Source organism: Sorex fumeus, unplaced genomic scaffold (assembly GCF_029834395.1).
Source record: "Sorex fumeus unplaced genomic scaffold, SorFum_2.1 ptg000072l, whole genome shotgun sequence".
Lineage (NCBI taxonomy): Eukaryota > Metazoa > Chordata > Mammalia > Eulipotyphla > Soricidae > Sorex > Sorex fumeus.
Window position 1 is genome coordinate 58,020,694 of NW_026606129.1, and position 19,318 is coordinate 58,040,011.

Below are 19,318 nucleotides of genomic sequence, written 5' to 3' on the forward strand. Positions count from 1 at the left end.
ACACGGCATAGCCTGGCAAGCTCCCCATGACATATTCAATATGCCAAAAACTGTAACAAGTCTCACAATGAAGACGTTACTGGTGCCCACTTGTGCAAATAGATGAACAATGGGAGGACAGTGCTATAAATTCTCTGGGAATTATGCTTAGAATAAAAACTATGTACATCAACTTTTCTAGTAAAATTAACTTCAATCAGCTTCAAGACACAAAAAGGACATACACAATTACATATTTTATCATTTTATTAGGAATAATTTCAAATGGGTTATGAAGAAAACTTACTGAGTTTAATGAGTTTTCCAAAAACTCTTTAAGGAAGGTATGTTCACCAATAAACAATAAAACATCAGCAGAACTATCATACTGGGCAAAGAGTCAGGCTGATACCAAAAGCAACATGCAACATAAAAAAGATACAATATAAAGACAATCTGCTGATAATTAAAAATCATTTCAATATGAACTCTTTGCAACCAGCCCAGGACTAATTAACTATCAAATCCAAACCACACCAAGCTTGAGTGAGGAAGTCAGGAGTCAATAATGGGGGGCAAAATAAGTTCCTCAGTGCAAGAGATCTAGTGTTTTGGTGAATTTCCCTGGCTGGTACAAGCAGTATTAGAAAATCTTTTTGGCAAGGGAGAAAAAATAAATACAAATGGAATGCTACGATTTTAAATCAGCAGACTGTCCCAGGAATGATAAAGGTATCAGTAGAGTAGCAAGGGAATAACTTTAAAACATTATTTGTTGTGGGCTCAAAAAACATTCAAAACAGATTTATTTGAAGTTGTCACAATAGGTTTATCCAGGCATTTGGGTTTAAGGATAGGTAAATTAAAAGAGGATACTTTTTCTGGAGTTAAGGAGAATTTCTTTAAAACCAAGTATACTGCTCAACAGTAGCATTATACTTGGTAAACAATAATTGGCAACAAAATAAGTTTAAACGTTGTAATATTCTGCCCAAACCAGTCCCAGATACTGTTTAATAACCAAGATGCAACTAATTTTGTTGTAACAAGCCTAGACCAATTCTATCAATCATGTCCTTGGTTAGATATCCAGCTTCGTTTAACGTTTTGAAAGTTCATTTGACAGCCAGTCAAGTCCTTCGTACAGACCAGTTCCTTGTGTAGCACAAGTGGCTTGAACATACCACTGTGAAGAAAGGATAAAAAAAGACTTGATTAATGAAAGACTATGACCTTGGTTTTTTAATTAGAAAAAGTAGCTACTGTTATTTTAGAGGCAAGTTTTCAAATACTTTAACTATTTTTTAATTTTATGTATCTCAACACACAGGTATATATGAAAAGCAATGTTATTACCTCTAAGACATTTTTAAAAAATTGTTTCAGGAGCCACTACAGCTAGTGCTGGGGGTCCCCACCAATCATACCCAGAGGTAACTGGGGATGACATGGGGATGACTTAAGTCAGAATTTTGTATATGCAAAGTCTGGTTCCATCACACCCCCAGCACAGGGATAAGCTTATTTTTATTAATTTTTTTAACTTTATAATAAAGACCATGTTTTATGTCACAAGGTGATTGCAAGTATATAATGCTACCAATTTCTGTTTGAACATGAACACCCAAATAACACCAAGCTGTGAAAAGGCATGAATTCATATCTTCAGAACATGGAAAACTGGTATCATTTCATTTACTTTTAATAACATGCATGGGACATCCCAAATAGTCAATAGTTATTGTCATTGCATAGTACTCTGGCCTTGTTCACTAATAAGTTAAGCTTGACAAGAAAAACTACCATAAAATACAAGACATGTTAACAGTTCATGGTATCTATTTAAACAACTGATCTAAAGTAATAAACTAAATTCAAAATCTATGGAACAGCTATAGGTCCTTTGATAAACTTTGGATTTTAACATGCAGTTTTTAAAATATTACATTAAATGTTAGCTAGGGCTGGGGAGACAGTACTGAAGTTAATGGTTGTCTTTTGTATGCACAGGAACTCATTTCAATCCCTGGCTCCACATGACCTCTCAGAACCATTGGATATAGCCCTGGAGAGCCCAAGACACTGCCAAGGAGGCCTTTGCGATTCCATTAAAAGAAAGAAAGAAAAAAAAAAAGATGGTGTCAGAACGATAGGGCATTTGCCTTGCACATGGCCAACCTAGACTCAACCCCCGGAACCCCTGTGGTTCCCTGAGCACTACCAGAAGTAAATCCCGAGTGTAGAGCCAGGAGAACCCCTTAAGCACTTTGGGTGTGGCCAAAAAATCTAAACAAAACAAAAAGAGCTAAATCCTGAGGGAGTTCCACAAGATGAGAAAATATAACTATAATGCATTTGCTACAGAGCAATTTAAAAGATATTACGAGGGCCAAGGAGACAGTCCAAATGGCTAGAGCACATGCCTAGGAAGTACAAGACCCCAAACTTATTCCCCTAAACCAGATGACTGCTGGAGCATCATGGACTGTTGCCCCAGCAGCATCCAGCACAGCTGAATCTAAATAAGAAACCACAAAATTTTAAGAACCTATTAAAAATATCAATAAAATCTGGTACTGAAATTCTCCTACAGTAATTTTTCACACATTCATCAGTAGATTTTGAGGATAAAATTAAATTAAGGGTTAATTTACATGGTACTGGAGATGAAAAGGTTTGGCTATATGCTAGGTAAGTAAGTATGCTAACCCCTGTACTGTCTCTCCATTCCCTCAACATCCTGAAAGTCAACTTTTACAGAAGTATGAAATAAATCCTGAAAGGATTCCTGTTATATATGACAAGTGTTTATTTTAATGCTGTGTTCGTCTATTGAAAGGGACAATCAACGTTAAAATAGCTTTAACGAACCCACCAATAATTCTAATAGATGATAACCTCCAAGTACTTACTGTTCTGTTACGAAGAGACTGAAGACCTAATTTATCTGTCATTTCACTGATGGCCATGGCATTTGGCAAATCTTGTTTGTTTGCAAAAAGCAGTAATACTGCATCTTGCAACTCATCTTCCTGAAGCTGGAAATAAAGACATCAAAAGTCAGTAAAATGGAATCAAATCATTATTAACAAATCAGGTTAAATACAATCTTCTTATATATTATACATATTTTACATGCATATTAATCACATTATACTACATAAATCTTTATATCAGTTTTTAAGTCCAGAGCAAACTAAAATTACATATATGCCTTCAAGTAAAACAATACTGTTTTCAAGTATTGTTTGAAATATCAACTGTTTGAAATGCCAAATATTCCATTCAGGTGATTCATTTGGCCTTCCAAGATCGACTATTGTCAGAAGAATTTTCAAGGACAAATACATACAGAAGTACACATTTATAGCAGGATTTTATGGTACTTACCTATTTACCCATAGTAGTTAAAAAAAAAGTTTTGGGAGGGACTGAGCCATAGTACAGTAGGTAGGGTGCTTGCCTTGCACTCACTGACCCAGGTTTAATCCCAGGAACCTCATATGGTCCCCTGAAAATTACCAGGACTAATTCCTGGGTGCAGAGCCTGAAGTAACACCTGAGCATTGCCAGGTGGATGACAAAAAAATACATATAAAAAAAAAGTTTCTCCAAGTGAATTTTTGATTATATCCTGCCTGCCTGCTGTACCAAACAGCAATACAATGATCTTGTGCATGACAAATACATATGATAAATAAAAAAAAACTAAAATTTTAATACAAAAATATATAAAAAATTAGTACCAACTAGAGGTGGTAGAAATGAAGTACTAATATTGATACATGTATGATGCAACATGTAAGAACCTCCAAAATGATGCTTAGTGAAAAGAAAAGTAACAAAAGGCTATATACTATAAGACTTCATTTATGTCTAGAAAAAGTGAAATGTAGAGAAACCAAAAGTACTAGGGTTAAGAGCATAGGATGGGATAGGAAAAATAGGAATGACCATTAGTGGCTTCTAGATAGTGGGGGAAATGGGGGGGGCAAAAGTACTCTAAAATTCAATTCCGGTGATGTCTGTACAATTCTGTATTTTAAAAAATATTCACTAAGGGACCATGGGGGCGGGGTGAGGAAAGAGTGGGTAAAAGGTAGTTGCCATATAAAGCGATCAATCCCAGTACTGTATACGGTCTCTGGAGCATTGCCAAGAGTAAACTCTGAGCACCATCAGATATGTCCCTCAAACCAAGACAAATCCATAAAAAGCATTCAATCTTTCAATTTTGGGAAGGAGCACATAGTTTTGTTTAGGGAACCATGCAGTGCCAGGGATCAAACGTAGGGCTCCTCTATGCTCTAACCTTTTAGGACTATCTCCCTGGCTTTGGCTTCTTTATTTTTAATGCATAAAAATTATGGCATATGAAGGATATCTTGCTTCAAGCAATTTATTGAAAAAGCCAAGTGTTAAAATTAAAATCTTTAAAAAGAACACAAAACACGGGGCTGGAGCAATAGTACAGCAGGTAGGGCATTTGCCTTGCATGCGGCTGACACGGGTTCAATTCCCAGCATCCCATATGGTCCCCTGAGTACCACCAGGAGTAATTCCTGAGTGCAAAACCAGGAGTAACCCCTGAGCACCACCAGGTACAATAGTTAAGATATGGAATCAAGCTATGTGTTCAACTACAGAGAAATGGATTATGAAGATGTGGTATTTATACACAAGGAATACTATGCAGCTCCAAGAAACAATGAAATCATGCAATTTGCTACAAATAGATTGGAATTGGAAGATATGTTGAATTAAGTCAGAAGAAGAAAGAAACACAGGATGATCTCATCTATCTAGGTATATAGAATACTGGATGAGGACATGTACTGTAGGTGAAAGAGGGATGCCTAGATCACCCCAGTGTTTAGAGAGGGAAAAACAAAGAAGAAACAAGGGGGGCGGGGGGTAGAAGATTAATGGGAAGTTAATAGGTGAATTAGTATCAGGGCTTCAATTATACTGTGTGACTGAATCATATATGTAAAACACAGACTTAATGAAACTGAAAATATAAGATAAGTTATAACCACTGAAACTTCGGAATGTGTCTGTCAATTTGAGGCAGAAATATGGTGGGGAAGGAAACAAGGAATAAGGGAATACTGGTGGAGAGAAGTGGACACTGGTGGTCAACTCGTGTTTAAATATTATATGCCTAAAACTCAACTACCGATAACTTTGTAAATCACAGTTCTTTAATTAAAAATAAAGTAAGGGTTTTATTTTAGGATATATTTTTAAGCTTGATGCCATACAAGGCTCCTCTAATAAGGATCTCGGTAATTCCTAGCCCCACCAGGAATTTTATTAACATATGAAAGCATTAATCCATCAATCCACAATCAAATGCTTCTATTTTCCAGTAGACTTTTCTTATGATTACTATAGCAAAACATTTCAAAGTAATTATAAACATTCCATAAAGAAAACAGAACCTGACCTTGGCAAAGGAATTTGAACCAGGATTCCTACGCACAGTTTCAAAATTATAAATTTCTATTTTAAAATAACAAACTGGATTAAGTATACACATACCCTCCACAGACATGCATCTAAATCACCTGCAGAGAATTCTAAAAGCTAGCTGTGCCCTCCTTCAATGTGTAATTTCATCGAAGTTAAAAATGTACTAACTGATCCTATCAATGTACCAACCAACACTATCACCATTACATGCCAAAAGATTTTTATTCAAAATATTTTAAATAAAATTAAAATACATGATCCATACCATTTTCCGCAGCTCTTCTGCTCCTTCCTGAATTCGTTCACGATCGTTGCTATCTACCACAAAAATAAGACCCTAGGAAAAATTTTTATAAATTTTAAGTTAGATTAAAGATTTAAAGATCATGTTAAATATTAAACTTAAGTATAAATGTTTTGTAAAGAACCACATCAAGTGCTAGATGTTAGAAAGAAAACATTTTTAAAAAAAAACCTCATGGGAAGGGGGGCGTTTCGCTCCGCCCTTCACGCCCTACCGAGGCCACCGGTTGCCCCCCGCGAGCGGCTCTCCAGCACGGCCACGACTCCAGAACACAGAAACCAATTTCTTAACTATCTGACTTTCAGTAGAAATACTTCCAGGGTCAATAGGTAAAAGAGCAGAAATCCAAAACCAACATTTAATTCTTGAACCCAGCCGTAGAAAGCAAATCACTTCACAATGCTTTTTCAGCATGTCTGATTTGGGGGGGGGTAAACTCTAAATAATAGTGGTGAATCTTTTATTGAAACAATGAATCTAATCAAAGCAGATAGAGTGTTAACTAGAATTCATCTGCCTCACAGGGACGGGGAGGGGTGGGGAGTGGGGTTTTATTGGGGTTCTTCATGGTAAAAAATAAGTATTGGTAAAGGGAAATGTGTTTGATATTTGCATGACTGAGACATAAACCTGAAAGCTTTGTAACCTTTCCCACAGTGATTCAATAAATAAATAAAAAAAAAAAAAAAAAAAAAGCTCTAAATACTAAAAAAAAAAGTATTTATAATTTTATCACATTCATTTCAAATTAAAAAACTTTTTTGATAGACTCAACTTTGTTTATAATAAATTAAATTTTATTCAATTAAAAAAGTTACGTTACTCAAGTGAAATACCTTTGGCTTAATTTTTCACAGTAAATTTATAAAATATGACTCATTTCAAAATCTCTTTCCAGGCCTGGGAGAGAGCTCAAAGGGCTATTGCATATGATCTGCATGCAGGAGACCTGGACTGGATCCCTGGCACTGCATTGTTCCTGAAGTACCACTAGGGAACAAATGCTCAACAAAGCACCAGTAGCCCAAACACAAAAATAAAATAAAAACTGTAGTAGTAACAAAAACTTGTTAAGAAACTTCTTGTGTGGTAGAAAACATAAAACAGCTGGAACAAGGTTTAAATAGAAAGACAGTTAATCTTAGGTAAATCACTCCAAGCTTCAGTTTCATATATAAAATTTAGGACAAGTTCTCAAGTAGCAGCAATTCTGGAAACATCTTTCTTTGGTTGTCAAAACAGAGGATGAGGCAGAAGCTTACCTCCAGCACTCTGTAGAGGCCAGAAGTGATACTAAACATCCTACAATGCCAAGAGAGTGTTGCTCTAACTCCGGAACAAGATTATCCAGACAACAACATCTACAAAGCAACCACTGAAATACCCTGTACTGGAGATCTGCTACTGAAAGGTCCCAAGTCAGTACCAACTATTAACATGCTGGAAACGCAGAATGTGAAGACAGAATGTTGGGTTTTACTCAGCCAGGCCCTGCTGTTCAACATATTTTAACAAATTGCCCAGGTGATTCATATGCACAAACGAAGTTTGGGAAGCACTACTGTTCCCTAGCATATGTCAGAGAGTTCAGGTTTTGATCAGGGATGTGGGATTAGTAAAGCTCACCAGGTGGTTCTAATGTGCAACCAAATTTGAGGCCTTTTACTCTAAAAAAAAAAAAATTACTAAAGACCTTTCCATGCCAATATTCTATACATGAATACTATCAAGTATCTTCACATCAATAAACATATCTTTTCTCCTTAATGTAATTTTAATAAACACTAACTGGACCAGAGAAAGGATACTAGAGGACCGGTGAGAGCACAGTGGGTAAGACACTTGTCTTGCTGTGGCTGACGTGGGTTCCACCCCTGGCATCCCAGATAGTCCCCCAAGCAGCACCAGGAGTGATCCTGAGATCACAGCCAGATGTGGTCTCCAAACAAAAAAACAACAAAAAAGGCTATACTTTTAATACTTACAGGTATTAAAAACTACAATAACAGACACTTAGTGAAACCTCCCTCCCTTTCTAAAATAAGAATGAAATCAATACAACTAAGATACCTAACTCAATCTTGAGAATAACTCATCCACCATCCAACCAATATTACAAGATATTACTATGATGACTATTAAACCCTTCTACCCTAAAGAAGTTTAGTCTCCAAACTCATGAGCAAGAGTCCACTGAAGAATATGGAAGTAGTGATAAGAAGAATGCTAACTCATAGTAAATGGCAGCACTCAAGTAAACAGCAGATAGTAACATAAACCGTGGAGCATGAAATACATAAAACTATGAAAATATACAGCACTCCTTACCTGGGTATTTTGGAAGTAATGCCTCCAGAGAGGTCTAATTTTATCTTGACCACCAACATCCCACACCGTGAAACAAATGTTCTTATATTCGACTGTTTCCACATTAAAACCTACAGGGAAAATAAGTATGACTGCTGTGCAAAATGCTAAGAAAACAAACCCCTAATTTTCTCAGGATAGCTTTTTAAAAATACTGCTAGTGGGTCAAAGAGTTAGCTCAACAGGCTGGCCCAACGCAGGAGGTCCAGCACTGCTAAGATTATTCCACAATACAGAGAAAGCAGTATTATCCCCAGAGCACCACACCCAGAGGTGTGGCCCCCAAAACAAGGGCTGTAGAAACTCGAGTTAAGTTATGCTCATAAGCGGCTAACTATGTTCTGATCATCAGCACCACATATAGCTCCCCGTCTCCTCCCCGTACTGCCAGGAGGGACCCCTGACCACAAAGATAGGAGTAAACCCTGAGTACTATCTGTTAATATCCACAGAATACCAAGAGAGTGATCTCTAAGGTAAGAAAGCCAGCCAGGCAGTCACCCACACTTGCATGCATACACGCACGCACACAGGCATGCACACACACTGACATACCTATAGAACATATACTTCACTAAGAATGAGCCTTAAGGTAAACTATGGACTTTGATTATGAAGTGGCAATAAATTTCATCAGCTGTAACAAATTTGCCACTCTGAAAGTAACATTAACAATGTGGGAAACTGGGAAGAGGGAGGAAAGATTTAAGGCAAATCTCTCCATTATCCTCAATTCTTGTGTCTTAGGACTGCTATAAATAGAAGTAAAAAATAAAAATAAGGTAAAAAGAAAAAGGAAAGAACAAAGCTCCAAAAGTAAACAATTTTATTTCAATTAGGGAAAATACGATACAGATTAAAACCATCTGCAAACTTACCAATGGTAGGAATGGTGGTGACTATCTCCCCTAACTTCAGTTTATACAGAATGGTCGTCTTGCCAGCAGCATCCAATCCAACTAGAAGAAAAATTTTTATATTTTAAGTATGAACAAAAGCACACTCGAATAATTTTATTTTTTAAAAAATGACCCCAGTTCGATTCCCAGCATTCCATATGGTCCCCGAGCACCACCAGGAGTGGTTCCTGAGTGCAGAGCCAGGAGAAGCCCATGTGCATCGTGCATCGCCGGGTGTGGCCCAAAAAGCAAATAAATAAATAAATAAAGATTCTGTTAAAAAAAAGTTCACTCCAATTTCTATAAAAAACGAAAAAAAAACCCCCAAAAAACAAGGTATCTAATGCAGACTTTAGATACCCTAAAGTCTCTGCCAACTCAAGTCCTTACTAATTCTATGTACCATCTCTTTTTAAAAACGACAAATTTGGGGCCAGAAAAATAATACAGGGTGATGCAGTCACACTCCACAGTTCCCTGAGCACTTTCAGAATGTGGCTCAAACCATGCCCTACCCTATAAATAAAAACAGAAATCCAAAGTCAAATCAGAATATGTCCACTGTCCTCCCGTTGTTCATCGATTTTCTCGAGCGGGCCCCGTAACGTCTCCATTGTAAGACTTTGTTGTTACTGTGTTTGGCATATCGAATGTCACGGGTAGCCTGCCAGGCTCTGCCGTGCGGGCGAGATACTCTCGGTAGCTTACTGGACTCTCCAAGAGGGGTGGAGGAATAGAACTGAGTCGGCCATGTAGGCTGCGTGCAAGGCAAATGCCCTACCGCTGTGCTATCAATCCAGCCCGAATCAGAATATATGTAGTAAGTGAACACATATTTATCTGAAGTATTTTGCACCTTTTACGTAAGCATAAATTTAAGTAGGGATCTAGAGTGGTAGCACTGCGGGTAGGGCGTTTGCCTTCCAGGTGGCCAACCCAGGTTCGAGTCCCAGCATCCCATATGGTCCCCTGAGAACCTCCAGGAGTAATGCAGGAGTAACTCCTGTACACCGCCAGGTGTGACCCAAAAAGCAAAACAAAACAAAACAAAAGTTCAGGTAAAAGTTATGTTGCAGGAAGAGGAATTTACTATGTACTAGACTCCTTTTGTGAAAATGTTATCAGACCAGTTTATAGCTTAAATTTGGTTTAGTTTTTACTAGACTGAATATGCAGAAAAGAAAAATAAAGGATTAATTTGGGTTGAAAACTGACCCAATCATTTATCTCTGATATCTAATGTCTATATTTTGAAATAATCTTTTGAAGTAGATACAAGTAGGGAAGAATATTCTGGTCTTGTCAGGGGTGAGGGGAGAGTATTCATAGTAATCAAGTATAACCTTTGTTCTAATGAAAGTGAAGAGCAAATTAAATGCTTATTCAAATTGTGAATCTCTCAAAAGCTAAAGTTTTCGTAAATGAAAGATCACCAATAACTTCACTGAATTACTGTTGTCATGTCCATCCATCATATTTGACCACTAGATTCACATTATCAAGGATTTTAAATTAAAACAGTAAAAGATGCTTTTTAAATATTTAACTGAAAGCATGACTTGGAACAAAAACTAATGTTACAAAGTTTAAATAAATCATCTTTTCCCAAACAAAGGCTAGAGGCAATTCTGTTACTTACTAAGGGTAGTTTTAAAATCTCAGGGGAGGGAGCAACAGCAGAGACAGACCTGTAGGTGGGAGTGCATTCATTTCATACAATAAGCCTGGTAAAACCTCCAGCGTCACATGGTATATATACTCCGGCACCTCAGGAGTTAATCCTTAACACCAATCTGGAAGCAGACTGTGAGCTGCTGAATGTGGATATGGCTAATAATTTTAAAAAATATAAAATATCTCAGAAAATTAAATATTATGTCATATTTTGTTTTTGTTTCTGGGCTACACCAGGCAGTGCTCAGGGTCCACTCATGGCTTTGCACTCAACAATCAGTCTTGGGATGGCGGTGTGCCCTACCAGCTGTACCATTTCTCTGGCCCCAGTATTATGTCTTATCAAGTCCTCTGATAAAATGCTTCCCACTTCTTCATACAGAATTAAGGTTTATTCTTTCCAAAATATGGAGACATTAAGTGATCATTTCACTCTAAACCCTCACCCATGGGTAAAAGAAACAGAAAATGTTTTAGAGCCCCAGTATCAAAAGATTAGAAAACATAATCCTAAAAAAGAAAAAATAGGGGGCCTGAACGATAGCACAGTGGGTAGAGCGTTTGCCTTGCACACAGCCGACCTGGGTTCAATCCCCGGCATCCCATATGGTACTCCAAGCACAGCCAGGAGTAATTCCTGAGTGCAGAGCCAGGAATAATCCCTGAGCATCGCTGGGTGTGACCCAAAAAGCAAAAAACAAGAAAAAAGCAAAAATACACAAACAAAAAGAGTAACCTTGAAATCTGGCATCTTCAGGAAAATTAAATCAAATGAGACGGGAAAATATTAGTAAAATAAGTGTATTTACTTTCACTTACAAAGAATAAAATTACCCAAGCAGAGTTTTTGGATTTGGAGTCAACCCCAGCTGTGCTCAGGGCTCTGTGCTCAGGAATGATTTCTAGGGTGTTGGGAAACCATATGAGGTGCCAGGGATTGAACCTGAGTCACCAATGTACTATGGGTATAGTCCAGATTTCATTTTTAATTAAAATGTCAGGCTGAGGCTTGGTTGTGGCTCAAGTGGTTGAGCTCACTGCCTTGAACATGAGGTCCTGGGTTTGATCCTTGGCACTCCACACCTCCTGTCCCCCTCAGCAGATGTGGTCCTGTTGGTCACTGAGGACCTCTAGGTATGCCCCTAACAACAATAAACAAATGTTAAGCTGGTTATATGTCCTGATTATCAATATAACTGCAGGCCTGGAATACATTCTACAGACTTATTTTTATTGTTTTGGGGTGGGAAAATGTTTACAAAATAACAACTGTAAGTTGGAGCCAGGAATGCAGCTCTAAAGTAGCCTACACAGCTCAGATAGAGAAGGGAGCACCAAAATAAAGAGTGTTGGGAAGATCCGCCCAGGATGGGAGATGCATGCTGAAAGTAAGACTATAGACCAAACATGAATGCCACTCAATTCCTCTTTTGCAAACCAGAGCACCCAAAAGGAGAGAGAGAACAAAAGGGACCGCCCTGTCACAGAGGCACGGTGGGATGGGGGGATGGAGGGTGGGAGGGATACTGGGATTAGTGGTGGTGGAGAATGGGCACTGGTGGAGGGATGGGTACTCGATCATTGTATAATGAAACCCAAGCACAAAAATTTTTAAGTCTACAACTGTACCTCATGGTGTTTTACTAATAAAAATTAAAAAAGAGAGAGAGAGAGAGAAGAAAAGGAAGAAATCCAAGCAGCTACCCCAATAAAACTGTGAGGGGAAAAAAAGTAGCCTACAGAATACATATAAATACTTAAAAAAAAATCTGACAATAATAAAGTATGCATTATTTTTCACAGTTCTCTTGGTTTTGGTCCACATCCGGGATGCTAAGGGGCTGCTATCAGCTTGCTGTTCAGAGTAGCACACAGTGTCAGGGATTGAATTAAGGCCTTCTACATGCAAAGCATGTGCTCTAGCCAATTGAATTGTTCCTTCAATCCCCATAAACTGTAGCACTGCACTGTAGCACTGTCCTCCTGTTGTTCATCGATTTGCTCGAGCGGGCACCAGTAATGTCTCCATTGTGAGACTTGGTGTTACTGCAAGGCATATGCCCTACTCGCTGTGCTATGGCTCCATTAATTAGTTTTAAAAATTAAGGGTCAAGGGCCAGAGAGATAGTACAGTTGGAAGGGCATTTGCTTTGCAAATACTGTCCTGGGTTGAATCACCAGCATATGGTACCCCAGTACCATTATATAAATGCAAATCAGACATTTTCTTTCAAACAGATACTTCGCACTATGAGATTCAATATTCACAAATTAATGCATAACATCAAGACTTGTTACATACTTATTAAAACATGTTGGTCTAATAATCCTTTTCTAAGTGTTTAATGTTACAATATTTGGCAATGAGATTTAGTCTCAACCTATAGCTCTCAACTACCAGAGATAAGACTCTAATCTAAATAGTCCAGTAATGTATCCTCCCTGACCTTCCACCCCAGTAAACAAGTCACTATACTGAACGATATACTGGAATTACTTGTTCACATTAACTAGAAGTACACTTTGATCAAACTGTCAAAAATAGGACCCCCAAAATATTTGCCAATCATTAGAAGTGCACCACCAAATTATGGCAGCAAGAAATACTTAGTTTGAATGAAGGACATTTGATTCCAATTATCTCCACTCTAGGTTGTTGCAAAGAAATTAAAAACCCTCATCCACTGGGGCTGGAAAAACAGAGCAGCAGGCAGAGAGTGAGCTGGCCTTGCAAAAGGCTGAACTGGATTCATTCCCCAGCACCCCATATGGTTCCCGAGACCCACCAGGAGTGATCCCTAGCTCAAAGCCAGAAATAAGCACTGAACACCAGTGCTGCTCAAAACACAAACACAAAGAAAAATCTCATACACAGCTGGAGGGAAAATAGTGTAGCTACTTTGAAATACTATGTCAGTTCTTCTCAAATTAAAATAATTCACATATTCCAGTAATTACTAATAATTTCCAACAATTTCATTTGTAAACCTTTACATTTTTTAGAACACAACTTGTTCCATGAATGTTCATAGAATCACTATTTGAAGACAAAAAATAGAAACAATCAGAACTTCATCAACTGATGAATGGAGAAAGAAAATGTAATAGACAGGGGGCAGAGTGACAGTACAGTGGGTAGGGCATTTGCCTTGCATGCTGCCAACCTGGTTCGATCCCTGGCATCCCATATGGGTCTTCTGCGCACCACCAGGAGTAATTCCTGAGTGCAGAGCCAGGAGTAACCCCTGTGCATCTCTGGGTGTGACCCAAAAAGCAAAAAAAGAAAAAAGAGATCCACACAAGAGAATTACTATTCAGCCATAAAAGGGATTAAATGCAGATACATGTTATAAAATAGGAATAAGCCTTAACATTATGCCAAGCAAAAGATAAATAACATGAAATTTTATACACTATGATTCCTTTATATAAATAGTCTCAAGAAACAAGTTTATGAGACTAGAAACTACTGAGCCAGAGAGAAAGGCTCAACAAGGTTTTGTGTGTGGATGGTCTGGGTGTGATCCCCAACACCTCATCTCCCCCTGAACACCATCACCTAGCATCAGCACTGCTGGGTGTGGTCCACAAACATAACAAAAAGACTGTGATTGCAAGAGAACTGAGGAAGACTGGGCAAGAGGTACAGAAGATACCCTTAATGACAGAAGGTTTCTTTCTGGGATTACGAAAATTTTCTAGTATTAAGACATATGTATGAAATTATAGTTAAACAACTTGTGACTATAATGAAAAAAAGTCACTGAATTACACAACTTAAAAGGATGAATTGTATGCTACATAAATTATATCTTAATCTTAAAGAAGGGGAGGGGGGCAGGGAGACTGCTCAAAGAGCTAAAGCCCATCTTTTTTTTTTTTTTTTTTTTTTTTTTTGCTTTTTGGGTCACACCCGGCGATGCTCAGGGGTTACTCCTGGCTCATGCACTCAGGAATTGCCCCTGGCGGTGCTCAGGGGACCATATGGGGTGCTGGGAATTGAACCTGTGTCGGTCATGTTGGCTGCATGCAAGGCAAACGCCCTACCCGCTGTGCTATTGCTCCAGCCCCTAAAGCCCATCTTTTGCATAAAGGAGCCCTAGGGGTCTATTCCCAGAACATCACCACCCTGACCCCAAAACACAGTATACCTGATGCAAGAATGCCATACTCCCATTCTGGTTACATTTCTTCTTGAAAACACGGGGGGCGGGGGGGGGGGGGGCGGTGGCACACCCAGCAGTGCTCAGTCAGGGCTTACTCCTGGAAAGGGTTACCATAGGTGGTTCTGGGGATCAAACCTAGGTCAAGAGTGTACAAAGCAAACACCCTACACCCTACTTATATATCTCTCCAGGGCCATAAAAAATAAAATGTTTATTTTATCTAATTTCTCAGAAACTGACCACTAAAACTAAAATGAAGTTGTATAGTAAAATGATAATGAGCTTATACTTTTCTTTCACTCAACACAACAGGAATATCTGCATTTTGATCAGTGTATCAGCAAATTATCATCTCTGAAAAGCACACTTTGCAACAATGCAGGAGGGTGCATCTAAGAATGAAGGTTATATCTAAACTTTTATCTTCACTCTGACACTAAATGAAACTTCTAATGTCAGACACTAAAGATTTCTCCCTCTTCTACTGTTTTTCTGTATTTGCATGACTAAGAAGAATGAACTTTTAAAAGGCTGGCAATATTTTCAACTAGTGTCCTAGAAAAATGTTCATAAAAAGTTAACTTAAGAAGAAAGTACGCAGCATTTTGTCAAAACTACAATTTTTTAAAGGGAAAAAAACCTCTTAAGGATGAGTAAATAGAACAAAATACTAATACTGTGGGATGATGAGTTCCAGGCACTTTATTCCTTTTCATGATTACTAAACTTAACAGAAAGGACATGTGTTATTTTTAGAATAAAAATTTTAAGAAATGCATTTACAAAATACGGCACAATATGAAACAGCACTCAGTCTCGTAAAAAAATTATTTAGTAATATTTTCTAAATTGGCAAACAAGAAGTTTCTAGTGAATCTCTTTTGGGTCTTCAAATAACAATCTGCAGAGGTAACACAGAACTATACTATACTGGTACTATCCTTTTAGGAACATTTTTTTTCCGGCTTTCAAACACTATGGGGGAGGGGGATAGGTGTCAATCTCCAGTATTCCTTTGTTCCCCAGAGCCTGTCAAGAGTAATTCCTGAGTGGGGAGGCAGCAGGAACCCGAGCACCACCCCACTGTTGCAACCACAAAAACAGCAACAACAACAACAACAAAAAAAAAAATTAAGGACTCGGTGACAAAAATTACACATTTTATCAGAGATCAAACAGGGCCAAATGAGAAAACCGAGACAAAAACTGATGTCTAAATTTTAAACCAACAAAATGCCCACAAGTGATTTCTGTTTTTAAATCACACAACCATTTCTGTTTTTAAATTCATTAACTACACTAAGGTATAACTCCAAACACCTCAAGATAATTGGAACTTTTGGCAGAGTATAGAAATAAAATTTAAGTCTTCTCCAAAGTAGCTGCACCCAGCCCCTTGGCTTGCTCTTAATCTGAATATACTTAATGTGACTTTAAAATGGCAAGACTCAGGGGCTAAGCAGTAGCTGATCAAACAAGGTCTGCTAGGTTTGATCCCCAGCACTCCATATGGTCCCCAGAGGTCTCATAAAGGAATATCAGCACACATACCTGCCAAAAATCATTAATATGGTAAAAACTACTAACTACTGATTCTGCTAACGCTATTATTTGAATGGAGGTAGACACCTTATGAATGATCTACTATTTATGCTATCAAAGTGGTCAGAATTTTTTTAAAAATCTAAAAATTATCAAGCTTTTGGATTCCTTTCCAGATCCTTTGTGTGGTTCTACTTCATTTAAGTTAGCATAAAGACTGACTTTGTGACTTTCTTAAACTGCAGTTTAGCTAACATAACGATAATGTTAATGCTTGTGATACTAACAAAGTTACTGCACATTCAGCACACCAGTGCCCAAGATCTTCCATCACTGTACTCAGTCACTCCTAGTCTGCCTGTTACTCCCCCTTCCACGGCTACTGATAATCTGTTTTGTAATCAGAAGCCAAGGATTTGTCTTCGTGTGGTTATTTCCCTAGAAGTGTTTTTAACAAGAAAACCTTAACCGAAATTAAAGTGTGAAACAAGAAAAGCAAATCTGGGTGACACTTTAAACAAAATCACTGATTTCAAAAATGACTTCTGTCCCCAGCTCGGATGCAAAAATGTATACACTTTCGTCTTCTGTTTTCTTTCCATAATTAATAGTGTAGAGGACAAATAATTGCTCCCTTAATACAGCAAACAGGTAATACTTTCTACCTGTGAAACTTTTAGACATCACAGAAGACTAAAGAAATGAAGAAAATATTCACTTGCAATCAATAAAAGAAATGGCTACTTCGAAGAGGCTACAAGTGTACTCAAAAGCTCCCCCACCCCCCCGAATCCAGATTTTTGCCCCCGTGCCAATTTTCAGTCACTTTCAAGATGAAATAATAATTAAGCTTGCACTTAAAAAAAAAATAGTTCACTTTCCGTTCCATCAATTAAATATGACACTAGAAGGAGACAAAAAATCATTCTTGTAAAGGAATCATGCACAACCGTTTCCAGAACCCAAGCTGCATTAACAGGAAAGTGAAAATAGAACTAACTGCGCCCGCCTTTCACCTTCACACATCCTGCACTACCTCTGAACCCTGCGCTGGAAAACTTCTGACGGCGCAAGGACTCTCCCCTAGAGGGAGAGAGTCTTCCTCTAAAAATTCCTTAGGTCCGGTGCGCCGAACTTGGGTGCAGGGGCTGACTCACGGTAGTACAATGGGGTAGGCGGTGCTCACATCCCCCAGATGCCGACCACCTGCCCCTGCTCTCCTGGAAAGACTGCAAGCACTGCCGCGCAAACGCAACTTTCCAACCGCCCGCTTCCTAACAGAGCTGGCAACAATAAAACAGCTTTGCAATCCGCAAGGCTGGCCGTAGAAAGTCCAGCAACAGGACATTCGGTCGCTTGAAGCGTGTTTCCAGACTTGGGAGGGGGGAAAAAAAAAAAAAGTTCCCCCACTTTTGTTTTGTCTTTCATGAGATCGTAACCAGCTGGCAGAGGAAGCGAGCGAATACACTTGAGTTTTTGAGAGGGGGCCCAAGAGAGGCAAAGCCCCGCGGTTCTCGGGGACGCTGAATTCGAAAGAGAACAAACGAAAAGAACAAACAAACTAACCAAAAAAAAAAAAAAAACCCAAACCCAAACACACACCAACTTTCGGAGCTGACTTCGGCGAGGCCGAGCGCGGAGGCCGCGGGGCTGCAGCCGGTCACTTCCTGCGCGGCCCCGCTCGCTGGGCGGAGACCGCAGGAGGAAGCCGCGGCCGCCTGCTGCCCAGCGCCGGGGAGAGGGGGCCCGAGTGGACCCTGGCGACGGGCCTCGCCGCCGTGTCCGGGTCTCCGCGAGCCCCGCGGGGGGTGCTCGCCCTCTCTCCGCGCCCGTCGCACCAGGCTCTCCCGAGGGTCGCCGAGAGCGAAGCCAAGCCCGGAGGAGGAGGAGGAGGAGGAGGAGGAGGTGGAGGAGGAGGAGGAGGAGGAGGAGGAGGAAGCCGTGCCCAGAACCCGGTCCGGCCTCTCCCGGCCGGCGGGGCCGAGCGTCCCTCCCGTACACACCATTGTTCCCCCAGAAGAATGCTCCCCCGCGACCCCCGGCCCGCCGCCCCTCCCCCACCCAGGGGCGGAGGCGAGCAGGCCCCGGAGACCGCCCCGAGTCCCCGCCGCGGCGGTGCCGCCACTCACCCATCAAAATGCGCATCTGCTTCTTGCCGAAGAGGCGCGAGAAAAGTGAAGAGATCGTCAGGCCCATGGCGGCAGGTCGGGGCTCAAGCGACGGGCAGAAAGTGTTGTGCGGGGCGTCCCCGGGGCCTCTCCTTTCCCGCTCCCGGCAAAGGGCGCCGAGGTACCGCCGCTGAGGAAAGAGAGCGCGGCCGAGGAGGCTCGAGGGCTTGGCGCGCCGACACGAAGCTCCAGAACCCGAAGGCAGCGGGGCGACGACCTGCTCGGCGACTGGCGGGGCACCTCCGGCTCTCGGCGTTAAGGCTTCGGCTGTGCCACGTCACGCGGCAGCCGCGGCGACTCCGGCGGCGGCCCGGCCCCTCCAACGCGGACAGAATCGCGTCACCGCCGTCCCATCCCCCTGCGCTTCCGGTCCTGGGAGCCCCCACTGCGCGTGCGCACGCTGGGGAGCCGCCCCCTTCCCCGACGTGCCTCTCAGGCCGCCGTCACCTCCCGGACGTGGCTCCAGGAACCGAGCAGCCACCCCGCGCATGCGTACGACGGGGAGGCTTAAGCTCCCACAATGCTTCGCTTCGTCTCCACCAATCAGACCGAAGGCGAGGCCCCTTCCGCCCGGAAACCCGGGTCCAGGGAGGTGTCGTCCGTGCTTCCGGAAAGGGCGACTGTGTAGTGTGGGTTACGTGGTGTACCTCCGGTGTCTCTGCCCTTTGGGCACCCGAATTGTTGTTTCTGTGCGTATTGGGGAATTCCCCGGTCCCGAGAACGTACACATTTCACGCACGGGAC

The 19,318-nt window shown here is 40.6% G+C and overlaps 1 protein-coding gene across 1 annotated transcript; it reads right to left on the reverse strand.

Annotated features, from left to right (window-relative positions):
• Window positions 1-228: 228 nt before the first annotated feature.
• On the reverse strand, window positions 229-18,939 carry ARF4 (ADP ribosylation factor 4). Its single transcript, XM_056129180.1, has 6 exons — window positions 18,536-18,939; window positions 9,004-9,084; window positions 8,087-8,196; window positions 5,720-5,791; window positions 2,892-3,017; window positions 229-1,165 (listed from the first exon to the last, which is right to left on the reverse strand). The coding sequence occupies exons 1-6, from the start codon at window positions 18,600-18,602 to the stop codon at window positions 1,079-1,081; spliced, it is 543 nt and encodes a 180-aa protein (XP_055985155.1). The 5' UTR covers window positions 18,603-18,939; the 3' UTR covers window positions 229-1,078.
• Window positions 18,940-19,318: the final 379 nt, after the last annotated feature.